Below are 27,873 nucleotides of genomic sequence, written 5' to 3' on the forward strand. Positions count from 1 at the left end.
ACGGCCGGATTGAGAAGCGTTCCTTCATATGTTAATGATATACAAGATTCACACAATTTGACGTCTGCAATATTTATTTCATATCATTTATTAATAATATATCATAAATATCACCTTTCTCCTCTATAAAACCTACATGAGTTAATTAAAAGAAAATCACTTAATAAAACGAAACAGCTGGTTCTAAAGTCCACAGTGCAATTTGATATATAGGAAGGCACCTCAATTTTTCATAAAAAAGGTATGTTATTAATCTTTTAATTTGATCTTTCCTTTACGACAATTCGTAAGTCGGCGGGACATTCGCTTCCAAAAACATTACGATGCACACCTACAAAGTTCGGTTTGACGCCTTCCGGAAGTGATATTTTAAACCGTTGAAGAAGATGGACGCACATCATTAAAATTTCCGGTTTTGCAATAGATTCTCCAAGACATACCCTCCTCCCAGCAGAAAATGGTAGCCAACTGTCCAGTTTTGTAGGATCCATTTTACCATTTTCATCCAAGTAACGGAGCGGATCAAATTTCTCGGGATCTTTCCAATATTTAGGGTCACGATGGAGTGCAAAATGGTTGATTAGGACAACCGTGTCTTTTGGAATGTCGTACCCACCTTTTTAAAATTCAAAAAAAGTTACCTAACTTGTAATTCATTACTAGACATTATGAAAGAGAGTAATTTTCAAATATATTTATATTTGTTTTTATTTGTGATTTCAGTTTCGTTGACAACCATCTCCTATTTCATATTCTTGTTTTGTATTGTTCGTGCATTTGGTATTGATAATATGCATACTTATAAAATAGGTAATTAAAAACCAGTTTTACACTTGCCTATCCATCCTTTCAAAAATAAGTGAATATTTGTGCAAATATTGTTATTGCACGTGTTTTTGATAAATGAAATAACATTATAAGATACATCTTAAAACCAAGCACTGAAACCCACAACTTACCAACGTGTGTATCGCAGATGGTAAGATGTGGCAAACCCAGGCCTGCTATTACTCCCAACCTCATTGTCTCGTAGAGGCAGGCCTCGGTGTAAGGCAACGACTGCCTGTCGGCGATGGATGGACAACGTCTCCCTATCAGAAGTCAAGGATTTAAAAAAAAGGTACTTGTATTTTCCTATTTCCTCTTGAAGTAATACTTATTATTTTTATTGCCGCTATGCAAGCATGTCGAAATATAGATATACGTGGGTAACTTGTTTATCAGTTACTTTACTCAAAGTGTTAATAATAGTTTTGTCAATTTCTTAATTTTGAATATACTTGATTGGTGTAACTGCAAATTTTAATAAGAAACCACGTCGTAAATTGTAAAAAATACCAATTGTTTCGTCGATCTCCGCCTGACATTTTGCCTGTATTTCCGGAAGACCAGATATGAAGCACAAGAACCATTCTAGGGTCATTCGTGTAGTATCTACACCAGCTGTAAAGGAAAAAAGTTCTATATACAGTTAAAATATTAATCTAAAAGACAGTTTTGATATATCAAAAGTTTTGTAACGTATTACGTCACAAGTAGACTAAAGTAAAGGGCGTCTATATCTACATGCTGAAAAGTGACCAAAGCCATTTTTAAAAAAGAGAGATTGACTAAAGACAAAGCTGGAGAAATAAAAAAAAGCAATCATGACAATAAAATCTTTTAAATGCTAATACTTTGTGTGTTTTTAAAACACGCGCAACATCATGCATTATTAGGGTTGAACCTTATTGAGTATTTATAATTTATATTTAAAATAGACAAACAAATATTATTGTGGATAGGATATGAAGTTCTCACCGAAAAAGATATCCGAAATGGTTTGTACAAGATAAGTATCATTTAATTTCTCCATTGATTCGTTGTCTCCAGATTTTTCCGCCTCGGATCTTGCTAGTAGAAGATGATCGGTAAGATCTCGGATGTTATCTATAAATCAAAAATGAAATTCTAAGAAAATTTATATGTATATTGTTTGCATATTGAAATAAATCGTTAAATTTTATGTTTGGGAAAACGTAACAATATGATACAATTATATTGCTATGCAATTAAAACTGAAAACTTAAACAAGAAACTGAGGCATGGGAAGTTTGGTCTCAACCTCTTTGATATAGATTTTGTGGAAATGTTAAAACCTTTCCCTTGACACAACATCTGTTGTGGGCAGATTTGTTTTCTGTTACCCAAAATTTAAATTATCTATTCCAACACTTCGGGAACAACACTGCCTTACTTGGGTCAAACGTTTCCTGGTGTTCGTGTAGGAGTTTATACATAAATGAAAACGCCCTATCCACCGCGTCCTTGATGATGACGTAACGCCTGGACGGGTACACGTCCTTTAGGAAGGGTAGCAAATCCTCTCGGAGACCGTTTCCTATAGCTTTGTTCACGTTGTCTTTTTCTCGGAGCAGGAACTCTACATCCGGGTCGCCGATCTCCTTTCTTTAAATGATTTAAGAAATGTTCTTATTATTTATTGTAAAAAAAAATTATGGATGTTATCTGACTGTGAACAACTGAATGAATTTCACAGAAGACGCGAAAACTCAAGTACTAAATCATAAATACTAAAAAGCAACATTTTCCTCTCAAATTTGCAATAGTATATATTATACTCACTTTTCTCCAAAACAGAGTGTAAAAAGCTGGTAGAAGACTATATTGTCCATGTGAGATTTTACTACAATGGGACCCTTTTCTGCCGCCATCATGTTCATCACTTTTTTCATATTATCTTGTGTAAGTTTCTCAAGCAAGTCTCCTTGTAGATAATTTCTGGAATTCAAACCTAGTGGTATTCACTTTTGACATTAATTAACATAATTACATAATAACATAAAAAAGTAGGCGTATTCTTACATGCATTTATTCAATATGGCATTCTTTTCTCGTTTGCGGGGAGAGGGGGAGGTGTTAAGCGAATGGGTTGGGAAAATATTTTAACCATTTTTATATTAAAAAAAAAGAATAAAGATTTATAGGTGATATTTGTTTTCAAAACTTTTTTTACACAGCCAGAAGGACTGACTTTTAAATATATGTCACCCGCGGAGCGGGGCCCTATGGTTTTATGCTTGAGAGGGAATATGAGGGTTGGAGACTTTTTACCTTTAAATAATTGAATCATGTATAAGTGCATCTTTGGATGTCCCTTCCTCGTTGTCAAAGACAGTTAGTCATATTCATTAGTGTTTACAAATCATACAAATCATTTATCTATCATATAATTTAAATTTAAATCCCAAAATGTTTGATTTAGATTTAAACATATTTTTTTTTCAAAGTGCGTTAACTGTATGTATCATAGTAAAACATTTTGATGTTCCTTAATGGCCAAATTTGATTTTTTTTTTCCAAACTGCGTTGACTTCGTACCAATCGTCACGCTTTTCAAAGTGGGTTGATGTGGTTAAAATTTAATGAACTTTGAAAGAAAAAAACATTCAGAGTGCGCTGCAACAAAATGTACCTTAAAGCTTTGATGGCTACACGTCGGTGATACTGCCACATAGGAGAGTAGGACGCCAGAGCTATGTCCTTGAATCCCTCGCTGATCAAAGAGACTTAACAAAACAAATCTAGAACTAATTAGCACTTCGACTAGAATGTCCTGTTGATGGTTTCTGCGGGTGTGAACGTAGCATGATTGAAGAAAAAAATATAAGCAGGGTTTTTACGTATTTGTATTTTTTCTGCAGAAAGGATAACACTGACGGTTAATAATTTTGCATTGCTTATTCTCTGTATGCATGAACCACCAAATGATTTAAATGTATATATCTTTCTTTAAAACTGTCATTTTTTAATTCCTTTTTTCTTTGGTAAATTACTCTGTTACATTTCAAGACGTATTATTTGTTGCCTGAAAGAAGTCGAAACCACGCTCACATGTCACTGAAGTGGGGCGTCCAGCAAAATCTGCCTTTCTCTTCACCAAGGCTTCTATCACAACCTCATAGTTGTTTAGAAAGACAGTTGGGATAGGTCCTGTGTGCAAACAACAAGGATGAGGGCATACAATAAACAGCTGATGAAAGACTCATTTCATATGAAGCTTTCAACGGAATTACCACCTATTCAAATTTCTAATGTAAACGGTACAACCAAGTTTGTTTATTCAGATATTGGGAAGATCGAATCTCTTAATACATATTTTTCTTCTATTTCTTCTGTAGACAATAAGAATGCGGCTTTACCTAATATGTATAGTTTATGTAGAGAAACACTTTGTAATAATATATAAATGAACAAGAAGTGTTAGACATTATTTCAATATTACCTGTTAATAAAGCAATTGGTCCTGATTTGGTTAGCCACAAAATGTTGAAGGCAACCCTTTTTACTACTGTAAAACCACTTACATTGTTATTTAATAGATCACTTGTTGATAATACTTTTCCATGTTTTTGGAAAATTGCTCACGTTATTCCTCTATTCAAAAAAGATGATCCGTCATTGGTTTCTAATTATAGACCGGTATCTTTGTTATCATGTGTTAGTAAAATTATGGAAAGAATCGTTTTTAAACATGTGTACAACTATTTTCATAGGAACAATTTATTTGATCGATATCAAGCCGGTTTTTTACCAGGTCATTCCACTGTTTATCAACTACTAGAAACGTATCACAGCATTGTTCAAAATATTGATGAAGGTAAATTTTCATGTATGATTTTTTGTGATCTGTCAAAGGCATTTGACAGAGTATGGCATAGCGGCCTTTTATTCAAGTTACAAACCTATGGAGTATGTGGAGATCTTCTTAAGTGGTTTTCTAGTTACTTAAGTCAAAGGTCCCAAAAAGTTATGTATAAAGATCTTTTGTCAAGCAAATCAGAAATTTCAGCAGGTGTACCCCAGGGATCTGTATTAGGACCTCTTTTATTTTTGATATATGTCAATGATGTGGCGGTTAATATGTTATCATTGTGTAGATTATTTGCTGATGACAGTTCGCTTCAATATTCTTCAAACAACATACTTAACATTGAATATATTTTAAATCATGATTTAAAAATTTTGGAATCGTGGTCCAAAAAGTGGCTTCTTAAATTCAATTCATCAAAAACAAAGGTTGTTTTTTTTACTAAGAAGCATAACTCTGTTTTACCTAAATTATTTTTTGAAGGCGATAGACTAGAGTTTGCCTCGACCCATCGCCATTTAGGACTTTTATTATCGCAAAATCTCAGCTGGTCTGAATACATTGATGGTATTGTAAACTCTGCATACAAAAAATTAGGACTCTTAAAAAAACTTATGTATAAATTGGGTAGAGAGCATCTCTCTAAATTATACATTTCATTCATTAGACCTACCCTTGAATATGCGTCGATTGTGTGGGATGGCTGTTCTGTGCATGATGCAGACAAACTTGAAAAGGTTCAATTGTGAGCTGCACGAATTGTCACTGGGTTGCCAATTTTTGTACCAAGGGAATCGCTTTACTTAGAAACAGGGTGGGAAATTTTACAAACCAGACGATACATCGCCAAGATGAAAACTATGTTCAAATTTAACATGGGGAGTCTGCCTGATTATTTATGTGATATTATTCCTAACAAGAGGGAAAATATATCGCGATACAACACACGAAACAAGGATCAGTTTAATGTTCCTAAGTGCAGGTTAGACTTACTTAAAAAATCATTTGTACCCAATGCTGTCAATCAATGGAATTCACTAAATATAGAAGCCAGAACAGCCACCTCAATCAATTTGTTTTGCAAACATATGCCTAAAGTTACGAAACCCCCTATTTATTTTTCTTTTGGTAAACGCTGTACCAACATTATTCATACAAAGCTGAGACATAACTGTGTATTAAACTATGATCTTTGTAAACGTAATATTATAAATAATCCGTTGTGTTTATGTGGTCAAACAGAAGATGTGTATCATTTCTTTTTTTCTTGTAAAAAATACTCTAGAGCGAGAAACAACATGTTTGATCAATTGTTTATGTTAGATTTAGTCAATATTGATACTGATTTACTTTTATATAGCAACAACAACCTACCTTTACATATCAACAAAAGCATTTTTGCTTCTGTACAAAAATTTATTGACGAATCCTTGAGATTTAAATAATATTTCTTTGTGTATATCAATATTATATTTTCTTTTGTTCTATATTCATATGCATGACAACTATTGTTATATTTAAGGAGAGGAACTTGTAAGTTGTTAGAACTTGTTTCTGATCCTTTTGTTTAGTCAATAAAATATGTTCAAAACAAAACAATAAACAGAAGGAACATGATCATTAGAAATAATCATTTCACATGGAACACATGGACGAGCATGTTTGATTTATGATGTCCAAAACAAGTAAAAACTTACCGAAATAAAATTGAATGACTGGACCATACTTCTTCGACAGTTGTAGAATAACTCTGTGCACTAAAGGTTTAGTGTATACTGCAATTATAAGAATGAAAATGGCATATATTATTCTGAATAAGAACCTTAACATTGAGTTAAGATGGATATTGAATTCGCTAGGTTTAGTTATTAATACTAGCACTCCTTATGGCGAACCGATACCATTGGTGGGTCACTTGAATGAATACCATGTTGATTATACATTGGTCAAATTATCTCAGAATAGGCTAGGGTAATGAGATGCCATTGCATGGGTCTTCAGCAAGTATTGTTGCCTCTGTTTTAAAAGATATGGACCGTGCACAAAAGTGGCACATGCATACATGTATATTTACAAATAGACGGACATTGTAATTTCACATGGTTTTTAAGTTTCTTCACATAGAGTATAAATACAACAAACGCATAGTAGTGGAGTGACAAAACCATCAAAAATTTGATTTTAATGTACCAGTCCCTACCTACTTTTATGGAAAGATATGATATCACACAGTACTTTTCATCCGGTTGTAGAAATTTCTATGGTCTAAATTTAAAACAATTATAGGTCAAAGGTCAATATCTGAAAAAATGACCAAACATATACAAACTGAAATAATCTGTAAAAATCAGCGAATTATTTATCAATTACACATTTATTAGAAATATAGACCATACAAATTAAAATTAACACAAGGAAAAACAATAAAGTTGAATAACTTTACATTCATATAGAGTAAATAATAATTGCCATGCCATTTTAATCGAGATTTGAAAAAAATATCCAGGTACATAAACAATAGTTGGTATCTAATAGAAGAGATGAAATGACATATATTTTTTCATCTGTTTGTCTCTTCGCATTGCCTTGCTGAAATAATAAGACTTCAACTATCAGTCGAAAAACACAACTTTTCACTTTTTTGACGTTTAACCTATGGGGCACAAAGCAAAGCTGTAAAATAGCAGGACATTTCATGCAGTAATTTGTAATGAATGTACACATATAAGATTTTCATAGGCAATGTATTATTTAGACACTGCAATCTGTGATTTCGAAATATGCTAGAAATTTAATAATTTTGGTAACATTGAAATGTCACCGCTAGTTTTTTTAATGCCATTCTTTCATTATGATTAAAATGAAAATGACGAAAGACATATGTATGCAAAGTCATGAAAATAAGTACAAAATAAACAAATATAAGTAAAACTAATATTTTTAATTGAGTGTGCAATTTTAAAACATTATTTTATCGGCAAGTTGTCATACCAAATGGGTCTCAAACTGAAATTTAATTGCACGTATGTGTATGTTATATACACAGTTTAATTCTAACAAAAACTAAGTTGGTTCTACTAAAACAAACATGATGCCTTACTTATGTAGCAATATACCTTCATTACCTGCATATGGTGTTTATGACATAAATATTAGAGATCTGTAGTGCATTTTCATTTTTATTGAGAAGTTAGTTTAGATTTTCAGTTGCTTGAAAGTATAGGCCATAAAGTACAGGAGCTTGCTTATTGAAGCATGAATCTAGTCAACGTATTCTTCTTTGAACATCGTCGAAAACCCACGTTTGGTCTCGCTTTTTTTACCCGAGAAGCTAGACCGACCGTGGGTTAACCATGTGTCAAACAGTGAAACCTATTAGGTAGATACTATAGTATATCAACCATCAAAATTATACCTTCAAAGTTTCCAATCAGAGGGATGGCCCAAGGTCCCGGGGGTAACCGGTAGATGAACCTCCTCCTGATTAAGTAGACAATCAGCCCCACGGTAAGGGCCACCAGCACAGTCTTTACGTTCAAAAGGTTGAGTGTCAGCATCTTTCTGTCTAGTCACTGCAGCATAGCTCGATCTGGATCCGGATCAGACCCCAGCTCTTAAAAAAGCTCAAGTTATAAAACTCAGTAAAATAACCCGACAATAGACCTCGCTTCCACCTCCCCCAACACAATTGATTCTCCTCCAGCCCCCCCCCCCCCCCCATCCCGAGGAAAGAATCGTGATCCGCGAATTATTGACACCTACGTTTAAAGGCTTTGTCTCTATCGTCCGACGTACAAAATCGTATGCGCATATGCAGTCAGTCAATTTTTGATCTTTAAAAAAAAGTTTTTAAAAGAGTGTTTTATACTGCAGGAGAGAGAGAGAGAGAGAGAGAGAGAGAGAGAGAGAGAGAGAGAGAGAGAGTATATTTCCAATTATGGTGGTACTACCCAGTAACGTACATGCACGTGAAGTATCTTTTAATCTTTCGAGTGAGTCAGTCCTAGACGTTTTTGTTCTTACGAAATTCCCTTTCGGATAATCAAAAGATCAAGGAGTAGGAGTAGTTTTTAATATTACGCATAACGAGAATTTAGTAAGTTTAAATTTTAAAGCCGCTAGATAACTTAATTGGAGGAAAGAAAGTGTATGTAAATATGTTTTTACTTCTTTCCTAAAAACTAATGGTCAAATGCCCTACAAAAAGCATCGGGTTCGGTGTTGCGATCAATTAAAATGAAAGTAGATAAGTAGGTCAATTTGTAGAATTTAATTAATATAGCTGTCTTAAGCAGAGAGAGAGAGAGAGAGAGAGAGATAGAGAGAGAGAGAGCAACTTATGAAAATATATTTCCATTTTTGGTGGTAATACTTAAAACCTTACCTGCACGTGCAATACGGTATCTCTTTATCTTTCGAGTGAGTCAGCCCCGGACGTTTATGTTCTTTTTTAGATTACAATAAGGTCAAGGACATTGAGCGGTTGTGTGCTAGCTATTAACCATCACTACGAAAGCCTTTTAGCATCATTTCTATTTTTACAGGCTAAATAATGCTATGTTTCTTCGGGGAAGTATAGGGGCCTAATTATTAACCCGGTTTATGTTATAACTTAAACCTTGGTATTCTTTTTGTCGTCTTGCCAATATATAAAACATATTGTATTTTCTTTATGCTGTATTGCATTTATACATGTAAAAAGAAATTTTGACATAGAACAATAAATTTTCATGCATATAATGGTTATAATGTTCAGTGACATGAATATGTTTCATGTTTCCGATGTATTGAAAAAAAATGTTGTCGAATTCACTTTTAAAAGAAAACATTTCTTTCAAATGTTTTTTTGCACTTTTTTCACGCGCAACACGGTTATCAGCTTGTAAAAAACTTGCTGAATTCCCAATTAAATCACTTTGAATTCGAGAGCGCTGGCTAAACATGCAGGATTACTCTCGTCTTTATGTGGCCTGGGTACTCTACATATGCACCTTAGAAGGGACACCACCGACTGAGTTTTTTTCGCTAAAGAATTACATATGGATGTTTAATTTATTTGTTTCATTAGGTTTAGTATGCATTACCTGCCAAAACACTTTACTGATAATAGTGAAAACGAAAGTAGGCGTAAAAAGTATAAGTAAGGTAAAACTAAACGAAAACATGCCATACTACGATCACGGTTGACAGTACTTGGTGGTATATATTTACACTTCACAGAGCAGGGGCCCGTTTAACAAAGATTTGTAAGTCATAAGTCATAATTAAGTCTTAAATATTCCTAACTTACGACAAAGCGTAAGACCGTTTTATGAAACGGGCCCTATCTGCATGTCGTAACTCCTAAATCGCAAATTTCCTCGTAACTTGTTGAATAATCATGTTGATGAATGGATGCGGGGGGGGGGGGGGGGGTGTAGCTATATAGAAAGTTACGTCTCCACAGGGGATTAATTGATAATGCGCAAGCAATATGTACGATTGAGACAAAGAACCCGCCATGTTTATTCATTGAATTTCATAATTAGTCAATATTTCGTCCACCACTAGATAGTTATTAAGGGATCCTTATTATTTGACGTCACGGGCAAGACATTTACAATACCGGTATACTGTTATACATTGAGTCTCCGTCTGAAAAGTAATAACCACTTTACGATTACATCGCTTGTGAATCCCAAACATCATTAATATTTATCAGACACATGCATATTAATACTTGTTGTGCATTTGACGTAATCAAAATTTACGAGAAGAGTGATTTTTCATTAATATGTATAGTTCCATTTATAGTATATTTTATAATTGTAAATAATTTTTTTATTTATAATGTATTATGAATCCTAAACGAATATCACAAATTCCGCCGCTAGATGGTGTCCGTCGAATCCACCAAGTTCATTATCGACGTCACATGCAAGCTGACCGGTAGCAATAGAGGAGGCTCATAGATCCTCCGTCTAAAAAGGACCTACCCTGTTTAACATGGTTTAAGCTATATTCAACATATATAAATCAGTTGATTTTGTTTGAAGGTGAAGGTTCCAGTGTCTGCATTAAATAAACTGTATCTTAATACGTTTTTAGAATACTTAGGTACACTAGATGATAGCCCGTGCAAGCGCGGGAAAATAACACTTTACACAAGTAATGGCCTTTGTATGTTGAACCATATCTTTTTGTATATACTGTGACCGGGTTTTCTTCCTTAACCAATTTTTAGAACTGATATATATGAATAAACTATTTGGATATTTGTACATGCAGGAGCAGTCAGGAATGAAAATCTGTTAATTTATATTAATCATATTTGAGTTAATTTTTTTTATTTGCAGCTGAATAAAAAATTACAAACTTTTTTTTAGTGTTTCGACTGTTCTGTTTGCAGGTAATTGGAACAGGTTTTTTTATGAAAACACTAATAAATCTTTAATATATATACATCTTTGCCTACTAAAAAGTCAATGATTTCAAAACATTATTCACATTTTTCTACCGCTTCTTTATATCATGATACTTAATAGATAGTTTAACATTATAATGTTTATTTAGTCAATTATTCATGCAAGGGGTACTCTGATTGGGGATTAGCTACATTAACAACATTATAAGTTTAAAACATTATTAAAGTCTTTTTTTTTTTTTTTTTTTAGTTTACAAAATTTAATACATGACAACTTGTTTTTATGTAATAAAATTGAAGTTTAGACAACAATACATCGTGAAACGTGAATAAACAACAAATATTTTGTCGATCTCTGTCTGACATTTTGCCGATGTTTCCGGAAGCCTAGACATTAAGCACAAAAACCAATTGAGTTATTTCTACACCAGCTATAAGAAAAGAAAATTAATTCTGCATACAGCTACAAATGTCTTTAATAAAACTTGAGAGTTTTTAAATAAAATAGTATATCGATAGCTTTTAATTTAAAAAAAGACTTAAACACAGCAACCTTGTCAATGAAGTTTGAGTATGGGAAGGTTGATCCCAGAAATTCGAAGGAACCTGGCCGATTTACAATTTTTGGTTAATATTTAAACCTTTAATTGTATGATATAACACTTTTCATGTGCACTTTCATTTTGTTACCCAGCATATGAATTCTCATGCATTCAAACACTTGGGGAACAACTCTGTCTTACTTGGGTCGAATGTTTGTAGGTGCTATTTCATGAGTTTGTACATAATAGAAAGCACCCTATCTTTCGCGATTGTATAGTGGTCTTTGAGTCAGATAGAACGAAAACACATCTGAACGCTTTGACTGGTTTATCTAGACTGATCTGAACATAAACATATTATTGTAACGTTACCATGACGTCATATTATGATGACGTCATAATAGCAATGTCTCACAACGTCACATGCACCTTGGCGTCGTATAAGATATTTACCAACTTACTCCGGGCCGCAAAATGTACAAATTAAATCACAATGTAAAAAAACATTAAAAGTTCATAATAGGTTCGCGTTGTGTTTAAAAAATTAATTAGAAAGTCTTTGACTTCTCCTCAGCTCTGGCTAACTTCATGAGTGAACTCTTATCTTCAAGTTTCAGTATTGACTGTATACTTTCAGTCTTGATGTCTACAGTATCTTGAATCTTCGTTTGATGACTCGTATCACTCTCTTCTTCTGTGCTTGTGGAACATAATATTGCCTTTGTTGGTCCATCCCATACAGGCCATTTTTGGGGTTCCATTAACCATTCTGGTCTATTCCACCAGAGGGCATCCTCTTTGAATTTCTTGAGAGCAATTCCTCGTGTGAGATAGTCAGCAGGATTACAGAATGTTGGACAATACTGCCATGTTGAAGATTCGCTGATCTCCCGAATTTCATTTACTCGGTTTGCTACAAATCTGTTTGCCGTTTTCTGTGAAATGATCCAGTGAAATACAATTTCACTGTCACACCAAAAGTAGATTTTGTTAACTCCAGTTATTTCTTTTACATGTTTTCCCAATCTTGCTCCAATAAGCGCTCCCATGAGTTCTAGTCTTGGAAGTGTGATCTGCTTGATTGGTGGCACTCGATTTTTGGCCATAAGTAATGTTATCTTGTTCTTTGATAACAAATAGACACATGCACCATATGCTTGCTGACTTGCATCGGAGAAAACGTGCAATGAATCACAACTACAATCAATTGATGAACTGTTATTTCTGTTTATTCTGATGTCCAGTGCATCATAAATTTCTGATGAGATTTCTCTCCATGTAGTCTGCATAGACTTAGGCAGTTTTTCATCCCATTTCAAATTATCTTTCCATAACTCTTGCATGAAAATCTTCGCCTTCACAGAAATAGGACTTAATAATCCAAGTGGATCAAACACCTTTGATGTTTCTCTCAATACTTCTCGCTTTGTAGTCACACGATCCTTCTTTTGTCCAGTATCATTCTTTGCATATTGGAGAGTATCTTCTTGTGGATTCCGTTTCATTCCAAGAACTTTAACGACAGAGTCTTCATCCGCTGTTTTTTCTGCTTTAGACAAGTTTTGTAGCATCTCACTGTTGGAGCTCCAGGAACGAAGATTAAAACCTCCTGCTGCAAGTAAGGTTCTTGATTCTTTGTAGAATTTCAAAGCTGTTTCCTCACTCTGGAAGCTGGCTAAAACATTGTCAACATAGATATTTTGTTCAAGAAGAGATGAAATTTCATTTGCATTCTCTTGAAAATGTTTTATCAGAGTAGCGCTGAGGATAAAAGGTGAACAGGTGGACAGATCGAAAGCGGTAAGTTGTCAATGGACTCAATGCATTACCGGGATCACTAAGCCAAAGGAATCGTGTTGAATCACGGTCTTTCTGGTGAAGCTCAATTTGAAGGAAGGCCTTTTCAATATCTGCTGTTACTGCAAACTTGTTCAGTCTGAATCTGGTCAATATTGACGTGATGTCATTCATCATAGGGGAGTATGGCTCTATGCAGTCGTTTAGACTAACATGTCCAGTTTTGTCCTTGCAGCTACAACCGTACACAATTCTAATCGGGGTTGTAGTGCTGTCCTTTTTCACAGGGTGATGAGGGATATAATGGACTCTATTTCCTGAATTTTCTGGATCTTCAACTTTCTCAATAAATCCTTTGTTTGCTTGATCCTGTATTATCTCACTGTACAGCTTTAACATTTTAGGATCCTTTGCTAATCTCTGAATAACATTTTCTGTTCTTCTTTTCACAATCTCGTAGTTTGTAGGTAAGCAGGGATAGTTTTCTTTCCAGGGGATTTTAGCAACATAATGACCATCCTCTTTATCGATTGATGTAGCAGCATAATTCAAGAGTTTCTCCTTGCCTTTTATTACTAAAACCGATTTGGTTTGACTTTTCCGATCGCGTCGCGTTCAACTTGTTCAGCTACGTCATACATAAACAATACCCGCACCTTAACCACAGTTTTTTTTATTGGTGGATTCAGCTTACTGCTGATTGGCTGCTGGTTAACTAAGACTAAATTATGCACGGACAGAACAACAACATATCAGAGAATGAAAAACTCACATGGGTACTCGTGACTGTCAAAATTGGGCTATTTTTCGAAAGTGTACACTTGTGATAAAACAATACATACGGTACATAACATATATAGCTGTAGCTCTGTGTATAAATTTTGGGTTAGAAAATATAAAGCTACAGTGCATACAATACTTACATGTACAAAAAAAACTTTACGGCAATTTGCCGCGTATAAAAATAACACTATTTTTAAAAAATATTTACATCATACCATACCACATTTTGTGCAAATAATCCATTTAAATAATTCTTCATTTAGTTTACTACTGTTAATAATTGTAGCTTTACCCGCCCCAAACTTTCTCCTATTAAACAACCTTTAACCGTACTCGGAAAGCGGATCAAGAACTGTATTTTTTATGTATGTAAACAAACCAGTGTTCATGTATGGAGCGGGTGATCGGGGGTTCAGAGACAGGTAAAATAAAGAAATCTGCAGTAAATGGTTTGTGGATATTTTAGTATATATATTTACACCGAAAGTGATAGGGCAACAGAAGAGAAACGAATCGGACACTTGCCTAATGAAGACGCACATGTACAAACCTCCTTGCACTCTCCACTTCCGTCTCGTTCTTTCACACCATCGTTCAATACTTTTATTGACTGTCGATTGCCGATCGAAAGGTGTAGAAATCGAGGAATTCATACCTATCACTTTGACTGGCAAGTTAGTAGGTAATACATGTGCATTATACATTAACGGTATTTACATGAAATCATCGCTTAGCACATGCAACTTTTAAATATTATATTTTTTATAACGCCGTACTCTGGACCGTAGCTTGAGGCTATGGTTTAACGCCCGTTTACACAGAGAGAGAGAGAGAGAGAGAGAGAGAGAGAGAGAGAGAGAGAGAGAGAGAGAGAGAGAGAGTTTAGCACAGAATTTAAACAAACGGGATAGTCGCTTTTGAATGAATAATATTGGGGGGAAATAAACTGTTCTGAGAAATCCTTCAGCTCTGGCATTGCATAAGCGTATACTGATAACTCGGCCTAAAAATAGGAGTTAACCAATCATATAGTTTTCACACCGGCGGCGTGTACAATTTATGCATGACGTAGCTGACAGAAATGATCGTGACGCTATAGGAAAAGTCAAACCAAATCGGTTTTGATAATATCTCTTCACTGTGATCATCAATTCCCATGGATTCAATTTTCCAGAATTTTTCCAGGTCAACCTCTTCCACTTTATGATCTGCCAAAATATGGAACATCCCTGAATGCTGTTTTCCAGATGAGTGGATAGGTCCAGATATAAGATATCCAACCTTTGATTCGACCGCTGTGGGTCCATTTCCTCTGATGATTCTGTCTCCTACTATGCTCCAATAGTAGTCTGCACCAATTAGCATTGAAATATGGAACTGCTCATCTGAGCTGACTGGGTGTGCCAATTTCAATCCCTTTAGGTATGAGAGTTCCCTGATATTGACACGTGCTCTGTTGAAGATTGGAGCTGCTATTGTTGGAATGATGATGACCTCCATTGGAATTTTCTCTCCGGTTTGTGTTTCTAGTTGAACTGTAGCTTTCTCTAGGTTATGAACTTCACTGTTCTTGTCTCCAAATGCTGAAATCTTTAGAGTGATAAATCCCGTTGATTTTATGTCAAGTTTCTGTGCTAACTCCTCAGTTATAAATGAGTTTTTGAGCTCCTTCATCTAGCAATACATTGCAGTTGACTTCTTGATTTCTATACCAAATTGGTGTCACAGCAGTTTTTAGCAGCACTTCAGTGTTGGCTCTAACATGTGATGAAGAGTGAAGCTGGAATGACTGCTCTCGTTGATGTGGCTGTTTGAATTGTGTGCTCTCGGAATTAACAGCTCTCTCTGAAGTACTTCGTGGGAATTGAGAATTGCGGCAAATACTAGTATGATGAAACTTTTTGCAATTCCTACACTTGAAATGCGACTGACATTCGCTTACTTTGTGTTTTCTAAAGCAATTAAAGCAGACTTTCTTCTGTTTGACGATTGATATCCTTTCTTCATAATCAGTGATGACATGGCAAGCCGCTGGCGAGTGTTTTCCATTACAAAACAAGCATTGCTTTACCGTAGTTCCTTGCTTGATGGTTTTCTTATGGTTTGCTCCTGTAACAAGTTAGCAGTTGGGTTGAACTCCTGTGATTCTTGGTTAGATCTTGTATTGCTAGCATTTCCAGCATCCTGAACGCAAAGTTCCTTCTTTATTGCTCTCCTCACTGAGTTTAAATCCCAGTTGTCATCTCCTTTGTCCCGAGTAATGTTCTTCCGAATGTCTGCTGGGAGCTTGTTGTAAATCATGGGTGTTAGAATCGTCCCATACGTGGTTTCCTCAGTGCCCAAGGACTCCAAACCTCTAATGCAGCACTCCATTTTGTCATAAAAAATTCTCAAACAATCTGGATTAGACTTTGGTAGTTGTATGTTGATAAGAGCCTGTATGTGCGCATTGACGATTTTATGATTTTGGCCATATCTTTCAAATAAGACATCTATTGCCTGTCTGTAGTTTGTATTGGTCAAACTAAATCCTGAGATAACACGAAGTGCTTCTCCACACAACAATGACCGAAGGTAGCTAAATTTTTCTACATCAGATAAAGTGTTGTTTCTATGGATACTTGTATTGTAACAATCCCAAAATGTTTCCCATTCAAGAAGATTTCCCTCAAAAATTGGTAGATTGAGTTTCGGTAACTTATGGGAGTATGCTGAGTGAGTAGCACCACTATTGGATTTTGGATTCAAATTGAGGCTTGTAACGGTCTGCTGAGAAAAATCATGCGTCGAATGAGCATTCTCTTCGATTTGAAGATTTTCATTGTGATCCAAATACTGGTAACTGCTGGCAGTTGCATTTAAAGTCGATCCTTGTACTAAGAGATGTTTTTTGATTTTCTTAATTTTTGACTCTATATTAAATTTGTACTCATCTGCCTCAAGGATTTCCTTTTCCACATCCTCTTCAACTGTATCTTCTAGAATTCTGTCATCTAGATTCCTAAGAATTTCTTGCTTCTCCTTTAGTGTTGATACTATAGTCTCTATATCCTCTGTATTGTTTTCCTCTAAAAATGATTCTTCCAATTTTCTAAAAAGTCTTGTTACAGCACTTCTTTGTCCTGAACGAACTGCTCTAAGTTTAGAAGTCATCTCTCCGTTTGGTCACGGCACCAAAATGTCGCGATTGTATAGTGGTCTTTGAGTCAGATAGAACGAAAACACATCTGAACGCTTTGACTGGTTTATCTAGACTGATGTGAACATAAACATATTATTGTAACGTTACCATGACGTCATATTATGATGACGTCATAATAGCAATGTCTCACAACGTCACATGCACCTTGGCGTCGTATAAGATATTTACCAACACTATCTAAAGCTTCCTTGATGATGACGTATCGTCTGAACGGTTACATGTCCATTGAAAAAGGCTGGAATAGAAAGAAATCTTCCCGTAGATCGTTCTCTATAGCTTTGATCATAAAGTCTTTTTCTCGGAGAAGGAACTCCACATCTGGGCCATCAATCATTCTATTTTGAAGGAATTTAAGAGGTTTTTCAGTAATTTACTATAACCTGTGGCAGTCTTTAGGCAAATTACATTGTTAAGTAATGCATTACATTGCCATAACTTGATGATTTTTGGCAATAAAAGACCATTACCATTACTAAATTTTATTAATAAATTTGAAGTAATGCATTTCATTACTATGACATGAGTATTTTAATGCATTACCATTAAAGATTTGCAATCTTTAATCTCTTTCTTCAATAAAACGTTATTTACTTTGATGTGAGTTAATAAAAGATAATTATAAAATATCATTAACATAATGCAACGTAAAACCGTTTGGAAGGTTTGAATTTTTTAACCAGAAACCTCAATATTTATGTATCATTCTTAAACTACCATTTGTAAGTCAAAAGGACATTCAAATCCAAAAGTATTACGATATACATCAACAAAGTTTGGGTTCGGGCCTTCGAAAGTGATATTTCACACCGTTGAAGAAGATGGTCGCCCATAATCAAAATTGTTGGCTTTGCAATAGATCCTCCTGATTTGAAAAAACTGGAATGCACCTAAGGATGCTCCCACACAAGTTTACAGTTTTTTCTGGCCGACTGGTTTTAAAAAAGATGATCTTAAAAGATTTTTATCTATGTATTCCTATGTAAAAATGTGATCCATCACATTGTTGTCCTACCCAGGGATCATGATTTTAACAACCTTGAATCTACACTATCTGAGGATGCTTCCACATAAGTAGCTTTTCTGGCCGATCGGTTTTTGAGAAGATACCAACAAAATTTCAATAATTCTTAATTATCTCCCTTGAAAAAAAAACTCAACAGACTTGAATACCCTTTACCTAAGGATGCTATGTGCCAGGTTTTGTTGAAATCGGCCATGTGGGTTTGGGGAAGTCGAAAGAGAAAAAAGTTACAGACGTTTATAACCTTAATATTTAAAATTCGTGATTGATATGTTTGATTTTCTTTTGATTGCACGGATTAAGACGTGTTCTTTCATATGTTAATGATGATATAAAACATCCATACGTCTGCAATGTTTATTTTATACCACTATTATTAATTCATAATAAAGATCGCGTTGACAGGATTTCTGGCCTTTTCCCGCATATAAAACCTACCTATGCGAATTTTACGAAATAATAAAACGAAACATATAATTGAAAAGCCCACAAATTAGTTTGATATTAAGGACGTTGTTTACTCAGGGTTTGAGTTCTCAAATCCGGATTGTTAAGAAGTTCAATTTCATGAGTAAAATTTGTTTTAAATACAAAAAGCATTTATGAAATGAATTATTGACATAACAATCGATATGTTTACCAAATTATGGAATTAGGCTCTGACAAATTTTGACTTTAAGCAAAACAGAGGAAATTCGGGCTTAATTTTTCAGAATTTGTTTTCCACTGAAATATTTTTGGTAGTACTATAATATTTAAAGTTAAGATTTTATCTGTTAGTCAACATAATTTTGCATATTTTCTGTTGGTTTTATCTTGCTTTTTCGTTTAGATAATCGTATGGCACACACTACAAAAATATTGAAAAATACTTAAAAATGATAAAAGACACCATATCTCAAAATTTTTATCATTCACCTCATATACATTTTATGCCAGCAGAAAAAGGTCAATACACTTAGTTTAATACTATAAATGTTTTAGCATTATCATTATTCAGTTTTTTGTTATATTGAATCAAAAATGGGTAGTAATTTGAAAACTGATAGAGGAAATTCGGACTAGAATATCTATAAAAATTGTGAATGAAAACTTAATGCTTTGTATCCATTTAATGTCACTACCATTCATATACTGTATTTCATTTGTTAAAGAGTTAAGCAATTTGTATTATTTTCACAATTAAGAAAATCTCAATCATAGTGTAAAATTTTTATGGATTTTTCTTAAATTTTCAAAAAATATTCAATGGACATTAACTCAAAAAGTAGGTCATTGAAAGTGAAGAATAACACTACTATGTAAGGTCTATAACGCACAGTAGATGGTTTGTCATTATCATCAGTGGAATTTTTTTTCATTCTGAGTAAACGTCATCCTTAAGATAAATATCTGAATTTTTTATAAGAAGAGGAACGTCATTGATATTTTTATTTGAATCTTTTCTTTACGATAATTCGTAAGTCGGCGGGACATTCGGTTCCAAAAAAATCACGTTGCACACCTACAAAGTTCGGTTTGGTGCCTTCCGGAAGTGATATTTCAAACCATTGAAGAAGATGGACGCACATCATTAAAATTTCCGACTTTGCTATAGATTCTCCAAGGCATACTCTCCTTCCAGCAGAAAATGGTAGCCAACTGTCCAGTTTTGTAGGATCCATTTTACCATCTTCATCCAAGTAACGGAGCGGATCAAATTTCTCGGGATCTTTCCAATATTTAGTGTCACGATGGAGAGCAAAATGGTTGATTAGGACAACCGTGTCTTTTGGAATGTCGTACCCACCTTTGTAAAAACAAAACGCGTTATCTAACTTGTAATTCATCACTAGACATTACGAAAGTGTTTAATACTTTTCAGTTACTAATACCTATATATACGAATTGATTTTGTGATTTCAATTTTTTCTTGATCTTCTATTTTTCATGTTTGTTTTGTAGTGAACATGTATTTTGTTCTGATATTATGCCCCCTTATAAAAGAAATAGTTGAGAACGTTTTTCCCTATCAATCCTATGAACATAAAGTCTTTGCCAATATTGTTATTGCATGTTTTTGATATGTAAAATAAATAATAAATTCAATATAAAAACTAGGCACTGAAACCCACAACTTACCAACGTGTGTATCGCAGATGGTAAGATGTGGCAAACCCAGGCCTGCTATTACTCCCGCCCTCATTGTCTCATAGATGCAGGCCTCGGTGTAAGGCAACGACTGTCTGTCGGCGATAGATGGACAACGCCTACCTAAAAGTAAAGGATTTCTAAAAGGTACTTACATTTTCCCTATTGCTCTTGATAAAATTCTCATTAATTCTACAATCACGATGGCAGCATTTCAAAATATCGATATGTGTGATTAACTTGTTTGTCAGGTATTTATACTACAAATTACAAAACATTATTTTGTTCATTTCTAAGCTTTAATATATATATTTGATCGGTGTAGCACACATTCTAATAAATACTATATCGTAAAAGGTGAACATATACCAATTTTTTTGTCGATCTCCGCCTGACATTTTGCCTGTATTTCCGGAAGTCCAGACATGAAGCACAAGAACCATTCTAGGGTCAGTCTCGTCGTATCTACACCAGCTGTAAACGAATGAAAGCAAGTTCTGTATTCAGTTAAAACGCTTAACTCAAACAGATGTTTCGATGTATCAAAAGTTTGGTGACGTTTTTCACGTCACAGGTAGAGGTAAAGTAAATAATGTCTATGTCTTCATGCTGAAAGGTGACCAAACTCATTACACCAGGAGAAAATGGTTAAGGACAAAGCTAAATAAAAAAAGACGTCAACCATGACAGTAAGATCTAATATATACATGTGTCTGCGTCTTTGTCCATGATAACACTACGAATCAATTGTGTATTGTAGAGTCCAATGGATTCAAATTACGTATTGTTGGGGTGCAAGTGGGGTCTACATAATTTAAAGAAATAAAATAACATAAATGTGTCAATATGCTAATATTTAATTGTAAAATTGCTAAACTATATAAATATTAGCTATAAGAAATCATTCTTTGAACATTATGAGGTGATATTTTATCTTTATATTTGGGCATAAATGGATTTTACCCATTCTGACCAAAATTATTATCTCATAATACTCAAAGAATGATTCATTATTCCTTATTTAAATACTCTTACTCTGTGTGTTTGTAAAACACGCTCAACATAATGCATTATTTGGGTTTAACCTAGCTAATTGGGAATATATAAGGGAAGTAGACCAACACGACCATGTGGTAGTGGGTAGGATAAGTTCTCACCAAAAAAGATATCCGAAACGGTTTGTACAAGATAAGTATCATTTAATTTCTCAAGGGATTCGTCGTCTCCAGATTTTTCCGCCTCAGATCTGGCTACTAGAAGGTGATCGGTAAAATCCCGGATGTTATCTATAAATCAAATAAGATTCTTAAATATTACATACTTAGTGGAAAAAAATCGTTAAAATTGTTATTACCGGGACACGTAACAATATGCTTCAAGCATATCTCAATGCAATCAAAACTGAATTAATCAAAACTGAAAAACTTTAACTAGAAACTGACACATGGGAAGTTTGACGCAGGAACAGCGATAAGGTTTTGTTGAAATGTCAAAACTTTTCACTGGACTCAACACTTCTTGTGGGCAGTTTTGCTTTTTGTTACCAAAAATTTAAATCATGAAGTACTTAGTATTCCAACACTTCAGGAACGAGGATGGCTTACTTGGATCAAACGTTTCCTGGTGTTCGTGTAAGAGTTTATGAAGGAATGAAAACACTCTATCCGCAGCTTCTTTGATGATGACGTAACGTCCGGACGGGTACACGTCCTTCAGGAACGGAAGCATATCCTCTCGGAGACCGTTCCCTACAGTTTTGTTTATTAGGTCTTTTTCTCGGAGCAGGAACTCTACATCAGGGTCACCAATCTCCTTACTTCAGAGAAATTAAGAGAGGCTTTTATCATTCATCATAAACAACTTGTGCGTGTTAGCTGATTGTGAGCAACTGAATGAATTTCACAGAAGACATGCACATTCTAGTTCTAGTATATAATGCTAAAAAGCAACGTTTTCTTCTCAAAGCAATAGTATACACCCACTTTTCTCCAAAACAGAGGGTATAAAGCTGGTAGAAGACGATATTGTTAAGGTGAGATTTCATTGCAATGGGTCCCTTCTCTGTCGCCATCATGTTCATCACTTTTGTCATATTATCTTGTGTTAGTTTCTCAAGCAGATCTCCTTGTTGATAATTTCTGGAATTCAAACCAACCTAGTGCTATTCACTTCTAACATGCAAGAATTATTTTAATTACATAATAACTTTATAGGCGTATTCTTACAGACATTTATTGAATGTTGCATTTTTTACATGGAGGGGGGTGAAACGGATTGGGTGGGAGATTATAGGACCAGTCGTATTTTAAGCATAAAAATAAAGATTTATAGGTGAATTTTTCTTAATATCTTTATTTTCACAGCCGGCCGGCCGGCCGGACAGACTTATTACAATAGGTCGCCCGTGGAGCGGGGTCCTATAATTTTATGTTCGAGAAGGAAAGATGAGGGGTGGGTACTTTCTTCCTGTAATTAATTGAATCATGCATTAGTGTTTGAACTGTATCTTTGGATGTTTCCTCCTTTTTCTCAAAGACGGTTAATCATATTCATTAGTGTTTTCAAATCACCATTCTATCATCTAATTTGAATTTAATCCCAGAATTTGTGATTTAAACATTATTTTTTTCAAAGTGCGTAAAGTGTATTCATAAAAAATATGTTGATGCTCCTTCATGGCGCCTTTTGAATCTTTTTTCCAAACTGCGTTCACTTGACTTGGTACCAATTTTTACACACTTTGAAAATTTGTTTTCAAAGTGGGTTGATATGGTCCCAAATTACATGATCTTTGAAAAAATAATTCAGATTGCATTTCCATTTAGCTGTGTAAATGTACCTTAAAGCTTTGATGGCTACACGTCGGTGATACTGCCACATAGGAGAGTAGGAAGCCACAGCTATGTCCTTATATCCCTCGCTGACCAAAGAGACTGAATCAAAAAAATTCTAGAACTAATGGGAGTTCTAAATTTATTAAACACTTGTATGTGTGTATTGGTTTACCATTTAAACAATAAATAGAACGTTCTTTTGATGGTTTATGCGGATGTGAACATAATAAGAAAGGAAAAAATATATTAAAGCGTGTTATTTACGTATTTATTTTTCGGTTGAAAGGATAACACTGGCGATTAAAAAATGAAATGTATAATTTTGCAAAGCTTGCTATCTGTATGCATCAACAACCATTAATTTTATTTAAAATTACATTTCTTTTTGAAACTCTCTTCATTTCTTTCCTTTTTTTGAAAATTACTCTGTTCAAAGTTAAAGACGTAATATTGGTTGCTTGGTAGATGTTGAAAACACACTCACAAGTTACTGAAGCCGGGCGTCCAGCAAAATCCGCCTTTCTTTTCACCATGGCTTCCATTACAACCTCATAGTTGTTTAGAAAGACGGTTCGGATAGGCCCTGTGTGTAAACGACATTGATGAGGGCATATAAAAAAACCCAGAATGAACATGTTCATTGGAAATAATAATTTCACATGGAATATGGAAGAGAAAGTTTGATTTGAAAATCAATTCCCAAAAATGATGCTAAAAATTAATGCAAACTTACCAAAAGAAAACAGAGTTACTGGACCATACTTCTTCGACAGTTGTAGAACTACTCTGTGCAGTAAAGGTTTAGTGTATACTGCAATAAGAATGAAAATGGCATATATTTCTCTGCAAAATTCACTTTGAGTTAGGATGGATATTGAATTCACTTGGTTTAGTTATTAAAACTATCACTACCAAGTACGAACTGATACCATCTGTGAGTCACTTGAATAAATGCCATGTTGATTGTGATGTGACCTTGACATTGGTTAACTTACCTCAGAGCAGGGTCATGGGATGTCATTGGGTTTTCAGCAACCACTGTTGCTTTTGTTTTAAAAGATATGGACTGTGCATAAACGTGGCACATGCATACATGTCTATTTACAGACAGACGGATATGGTAATTTCAAATCATTTCCTAAGTTTGTTTGCACAGGGTACACACACGACAAATGCATAGATATCCAAATAAACAATAAACTATAACAGGGCCTGTTTTTAAAACATCAATGCTGAAAATAGTGTCTTTTGTGACTGCAAGGTCTGACCTTGACTGGGTCTAACAAAAGAACCTACGATAAATTTTTGATTTTCATGAAATGATCCTTAATGCTCACGATTTTGGCCAAAAATGTCTTAATGTATAAAATGCTTAAGTAAGGCATTTCTAATAGGCAACAAAAATTTAAATGTCATTTGTTGAGTTATAAGCGAGTTACAGAGCTTACAATTCTTTGCAATGTAAACAAAACCTAATGAATGTGTTGAACGTTAGGAACTGTTTATTTATGCTTAAAATGAATAATAATATAGACAATACAGGTACATGTATATTGAACCTATTTAAACAAAAACAGGAAACGAGCCTTGTTTACATAACAAGTAGTTGTGAGTCCTGTATGTTGCTTATATCTCTAAGACTGACTCTCAAATTTCATTTGATCATTAGAAATGCATTTCTAAAACATTGTAAATAATAAAAACAGGAAAATAGAATTTGACAAAAATCGTGATCATGCCAATTAACGAGCCAGATGTTTCAAAAACCATAAATTGGGTCATTATCAAAATATGCAGACTTATGCGTAAGTTTCAATTTAAAGGGGAAAAAATAATTGGGGGGGGGGGGGGGGGTATACAGTACCACTGGATTTTAGAAAACTAAAACTTTAACTTTGAAAACATAAATTGAATTGATAATTTTATTGCTTAAAATTTGAAAAAAATTTATCATTTGTTATCAGATATTGGTGACTTTGTGTTGTCAGTAAATTTTGCCAACGTTTTTAACCAGTCCTACAAAGTATTCAATAATATTTAACTTTTTACTAAAACAATCACCGTAAATACTCAAATTAACATTTATATTTTAATTTCTGCTATGCTATGCATTACTGAACAAGTTTTCAGTGGTATAACGGTGAGTGGTGTAACCAAAAATTGCTCAAGCAATATCCATTTAAATTATGTTTTGAAATCAGAGATCGTTTGAGATTGAATAAGTGAATAGATCATAAATTCGAAATGATAAGCTATTTTTTACAGAAAAGAGACAGAAATGTTAGAGTATAGTGGTGCATTTTTAATTTGTATGAAGAAGTTAGTTTTAATTGTCAGTTGCTGTTGTAAAGTATAGACATATAAGGTACAGGCGTTTGCTTCATACAGCGCTGTAGTCAACTGCATTCATTCTGATACATAGTCAAATCTCGCTTCTCAGGTTAAAAAAAGTTAGACCGACAACAGGTTTCCGACGATTTCCATGTGTCAAACAGTAAATTTTTTTTTACATATATCAAAACTATACCTTCAAAGTTTCCAATCAGAGGGATGGCCCATGGTCCCGGAGGTAGCCGGTAGATGAACCTCCTCCTGATGAAGTAGACAAGCAGCCCCACGGTAAGGGCCACCAGCACAGTCTGTACGTTCAAAAGGTTGAGTGTCAACATCTTTCCGTCAAATCACTTCAGCTCAGGATTCTGTATCATCTAATGTCAAGCAAAAAGAATTCATTACACCCTTGTGGGGATCTATAGGGGGCGGTCGAAGGAGGAGTTGTCGATCTTGACCCCCTTACAAAAATAGTCCTTGGACCCACCACCACCCACCCATCGCCCAGCCCAACCAGCAAAGACAAAATTATTACTAGGCTCCCACTCCTCTGGGAAAATTTCTAGATCCGCTCATGACACTGAGAGAGAGAGAGAGAGAGAGAGAGAGAGAGAGAGAGAGAGAGAGAGAGAGAGAGAGAATGTAGATATATATCAATATTTAACGATACGGTATATATACTTTGTAGCCTGCACATAGTTTATCAATACTCTTAATCCCTCTCCATGCACATCCTTTTACACTGGATCTTTTTTTTATCTTATGAAATTCCTCTTCGGATTTCGATCGTCAATCTAATAATTTAAAGGTCAAGGACTTCGAACGAAAAGTCCGCAGATTTGTTTGCAAGAGGCGGATCCAGCTTTGAAAGTGAGAAAATGGGTCGAAGGTTCAGATGATCTAGAAATTGAACCCGATTATGTATATCAAATGGAATCAGTGTGCCAACCATCCATTCATTAATTTCTGTTGTCTTTTCGACTATTCTCTTTGCTGAAGTGACCGACTGTTAATTGATATTCATTTTAGGTCAAACGACCTAAAATGTTTAACCTACATGTATTTCGTGTGCGCTTGCGATTGAATTACGTACGTAAATATACAAAATTCATCATATGTTTTTATATGAAAGATAAGTGCTTTTTGCAGACACTTTCTTGAATAAAATATGAACGACCCTCTTATCAAATGTCAATTTCATACGTGTATCATGTTGTAAATTTTGAATTTACTGGGTGGGTGTAAATACAAAATTTACAACATGATACGTGTACACACACTTCCAGAGGGAACGTGCTCTTTACAAAGCTCCTTCTAACACCTAAAAGTTTAACACAATAAATTTTCCCATTCATTATACATTGAACTATACATGCACATATTTATCATAGTTAAATCTGTTCTGTTTCAAGATTACACAGTTTCGCATTTGCGCGAATTAATTCTTAGATATTAATTTTGTAAATAAAACTTCAAGTCAAATGCGTTAAAGTCTTTAACTTGAATTCTCACCTGGCGCAAACTATTTTTCTCATGATAAATTTTTATTTATTTATTTTTTTTTTTGATTATGAGAAAAAGTATAAAACGTCAGCTGTCTGGCAGTAATCCACTGGTGTCGGAAGCAAATTGAAAGTGGGGGGCTAGACTAATCCTCTGAAATATTGAGGAAAAAAGTAATTCCCAAAATCATGGAAATCCTAATCCGGGGGGGGGGGGGGGGGGGGAGGGGGAGTATACCTATACTTCCCGTAAAAAAAAAATTACTTACCCAACAATTTTTTTCCCAAAATCATGAAATTCCTAATCAAAAGCCCCCCCCCCCCCTAGCCCCCCCGTTGCTGACGCCTATGTACTCTATTCTATCGTTCTTTTTAATGAATTAAGATATGATTTTACCTCGTTTTAGGCCTAATTAGGCATAATTATTATGCATACTGTTTTACATGTAGATATATAATTTCGTATTTGTAGTAAAAATGTCTAGTAAAAGCATTTTGTTTTCGCAAAGGGACTACACAGATATATACCGAAGAAGGATACAGGGGGTGGGTCCTAAACACGCGCATGACGGCACCTGAATTTTTATCAATCAGTCGCTCAATAATTAAGCCAGCTGTAAAAAAAAAAATACCTCCTTTACATGTATATATAAATACACCTTGTGTATTTATATATA

The 27,873-nt window shown here is 34.5% G+C and overlaps 4 protein-coding genes across 7 annotated transcripts; all 4 read right to left on the minus strand.

Annotated features, from left to right (window-relative positions):
* Window positions 1–56: 56 nt before the first annotated feature.
* On the minus strand, window positions 57–9,176 carry LOC105346187 (steroid 17-alpha-hydroxylase/17,20 lyase). 2 transcript variants are annotated; one of them, XM_011454681.4, is made up of 11 exons: window positions 9,036–9,176; window positions 8,067–8,264; window positions 6,349–6,426; window positions 3,895–3,993; window positions 3,476–3,569; window positions 2,626–2,781; window positions 2,237–2,448; window positions 1,801–1,929; window positions 1,339–1,443; window positions 960–1,091; window positions 57–616 (listed from the first exon to the last, which is right to left on the minus strand). In XM_011454681.4, the coding sequence occupies exons 2-11, from the start codon at window positions 8,206–8,208 to the stop codon at window positions 258–260; spliced, it is 1,506 nt and encodes a 501-aa protein (XP_011452983.3). In that variant the 5' UTR covers window positions 8,209–8,264; window positions 9,036–9,176; the 3' UTR covers window positions 57–257. The 2 variants fall into 2 exon arrangements, with proteins under 2 accessions (XP_011452983.3, XP_065941964.1); XM_066085892.1 differs by having other exon boundaries at window positions 9,040–9,081.
* Window positions 9,177–12,144: 2,968 nt separating this feature from the next.
* On the minus strand, window positions 12,145–15,850 carry LOC117693163 (uncharacterized). Its single transcript, XM_066085256.1, has 3 exons — window positions 15,316–15,850; window positions 13,426–13,914; window positions 12,145–13,271 (listed from the first exon to the last, which is right to left on the minus strand). Exons 1-3 carry the CDS (start codon window positions 15,848–15,850, stop codon window positions 12,145–12,147), a joined length of 2,151 nt encoding a protein of 716 aa, XP_065941328.1.
* A 393-nt stretch (window positions 15,851–16,243) lies between these two features.
* On the minus strand, window positions 16,244–17,329 carry LOC117693165 (uncharacterized). Its single transcript, XM_034483571.2, has one exon. The coding sequence runs from the start codon at window positions 17,327–17,329 to the stop codon at window positions 16,244–16,246; it is 1,086 nt and encodes a 361-aa protein (XP_034339462.2).
* A 1,413-nt stretch (window positions 17,330–18,742) lies between these two features.
* On the minus strand, window positions 18,743–26,528 carry LOC105336545 (steroid 17-alpha-hydroxylase/17,20 lyase). 3 transcript variants are annotated; one of them, XM_034447098.2, is made up of 11 exons: window positions 26,376–26,528; window positions 25,891–26,071; window positions 24,097–24,174; window positions 23,848–23,946; window positions 23,369–23,462; window positions 22,512–22,667; window positions 22,134–22,345; window positions 21,687–21,815; window positions 20,899–21,003; window positions 20,521–20,652; window positions 18,743–20,188 (listed from the first exon to the last, which is right to left on the minus strand). In XM_034447098.2, the coding sequence occupies exons 2-11, from the start codon at window positions 26,030–26,032 to the stop codon at window positions 19,830–19,832; spliced, it is 1,506 nt and encodes a 501-aa protein (XP_034302989.2). In that variant the 5' UTR covers window positions 26,033–26,071; window positions 26,376–26,528; the 3' UTR covers window positions 18,743–19,829. The 3 variants fall into 3 exon arrangements, with proteins under 3 accessions (XP_034302989.2, XP_065941966.1, XP_034303048.2); XM_066085894.1 differs by lacking the exon at window positions 22,512–22,667; XM_034447157.2 differs by lacking the exon at window positions 21,687–21,815.
* Between the last annotated feature and the right edge of the window lie 1,345 nt (window positions 26,529–27,873).

This window comes from Magallana gigas, chromosome 5 (assembly GCF_963853765.1).
Source record: "Magallana gigas chromosome 5, xbMagGiga1.1, whole genome shotgun sequence".
NCBI lineage: Eukaryota > Metazoa > Mollusca > Bivalvia > Ostreida > Ostreidae > Magallana > Magallana gigas.